The sequence below is a fragment of the Hyperolius riggenbachi genome, chromosome 2 (assembly GCF_040937935.1).
Source record: "Hyperolius riggenbachi isolate aHypRig1 chromosome 2, aHypRig1.pri, whole genome shotgun sequence".
NCBI classification, from domain to species: domain Eukaryota; kingdom Metazoa; phylum Chordata; class Amphibia; order Anura; family Hyperoliidae; genus Hyperolius; species Hyperolius riggenbachi.
The window spans coordinates 27,356,979-27,358,662 of NC_090647.1; the positions used below are offsets into that span (position 1 = coordinate 27,356,979).

General features: G+C 40.4%; 1 protein-coding gene across 1 annotated transcript; it reads right to left on the reverse strand.

The window, feature by feature from the left end:
- Positions 1–345: 345 nt before the first annotated feature.
- LOC137544711 (olfactory receptor 52L1-like) lies at positions 346–1,296 on the reverse strand. The gene has a single exon (XM_068265804.1). The coding sequence runs from the start codon at positions 1,294–1,296 to the stop codon at positions 346–348; it is 951 nt and encodes a 316-aa protein (XP_068121905.1).
- Positions 1,297–1,684: the final 388 nt, after the last annotated feature.

Here is a 1,684-nt window from a genome sequence, read left to right on the forward strand (position 1 = left end):
CTCCTCTGCCTCTGAAATCTCTGGCTAGTAATACCTCCCCCTCCTCCTGCCCAGACTGAGTTCTCATTAGCCCTTGCTACTGTCTGAAAATGCCTTGGCTCTCTGAAAACCTGTGGGTGTGGCTTGTTTAGTTTATATGGAATTAGAGTATTAAAACAAAAACAAAAAAGTATTTGGCTTGAGGAATGCCCTATAAACAATAGGAAAGGAACACAATTATGCAATGACTGAGTAAAAGTTCATTTCGGATCCACTTTAAGCACACAGTAAAGGGAGGCACCGTGTCACAAATTTCACTTGCAGAGGTTTCCTATCTTGAAGAAGTTTAACACAGATACCATGTTCTTATATATTAATAGGATATTTAAAATCTGTCTTCCGAAGCAGGAGTACAATCTTAACCTTTATCTCCTTCATCTTCATTCCATAAATGACAGGATTCAAAAATGGTGGTATAACAAATGGCTGCACAGACATGAGGACTCTTAGCTCATATGGGAGTTTATCTGGAATAAAACGATACAGCAAGATCTCAAAGAGAGAAGCTGTTAAAAAATTGACAATACATATTAAATGGGGCGAGCAGATCTGAAGGGCCTTCTGCCTGACTTCTTTTGAAGACCTCAAACAGACTTTAAAAATCTTGACATACGTGTAAAAGGTGAACAGTGGCATTAGTCCTATAACTATGGTTGCTACCAATGTTCCAAAATAATTGTTCACTGTTGTGTCAATGCAAGAAAGTCTCACCACTGACCAATTGTCACAGTAGATCTTCAAGATTTCTGAAGAACATAATGGAAGTCTTATAGTCAACAGAAAGTGAACATTAAATAACACAGTAGGTTGCACATAAGCTCCAGCAAGCAATTTGAAAACTGTCGGCAAGGTCATTATGATGTTGTATCTGAGTGGGTTACAGATGCAGACATAGCGGTCATAGGCCATAGCTGCCAGTATAGACATTTCATAGGAGACATAGGTGTGGATGCAAAAAACTTGTGTCAAGCAAGCAATATAAGAAATGGAATGAGTCTCCTGCAGAAGATGTATGAAGAGACTAGGATAGAAGCAGCTACTACCATAGACACCATTGAAACACAAGGCTGCGATGAACACGTACATTGACTGATGAAGACTCTCGTGACGTATGATTGTAGCAATTACTGCTAAATTAAGAGTAAGATTTAATGTGTAACCAAAGAAAACTATGACACAGTAAAAATATCTCATGGAAGTTACGACCCCAAAGTTTAACGATAGCGTAGATGGTTGAGAGAAGGTGCCATTGTTCATCTTGCTCTACAACACAAGCGCTAAAAGAAAATATGGTACATGATATGGGATGCAATCTGCACTGACCTGCCTTCACAGAGGCTGTTTTATTGGAACGCTAAATGAGTTCAGTCAAGTATGTATAAGAAACACCGTGCTGGATACACCAACATGGCCAAAGCTACCTATTTAGGCAATGGCAGTTGTCCTTGCATCTTCCCTGCAGCTTTTTATTCCTCATGCAAGCTTTCTGACCATCATTGTGGTCAGGTGACACTGAGTATAGAAGCTCTCCTGATTCAGCGTCTTCAGGAGCTCTCTTCCCTCAGTGTCCTGAGGAGCCCTCTAAACTGAGTGTCTTTAAGAACTTTGTGGACGCTGTGTCTCCAGGAGCTCTCGGGAGTCAGAA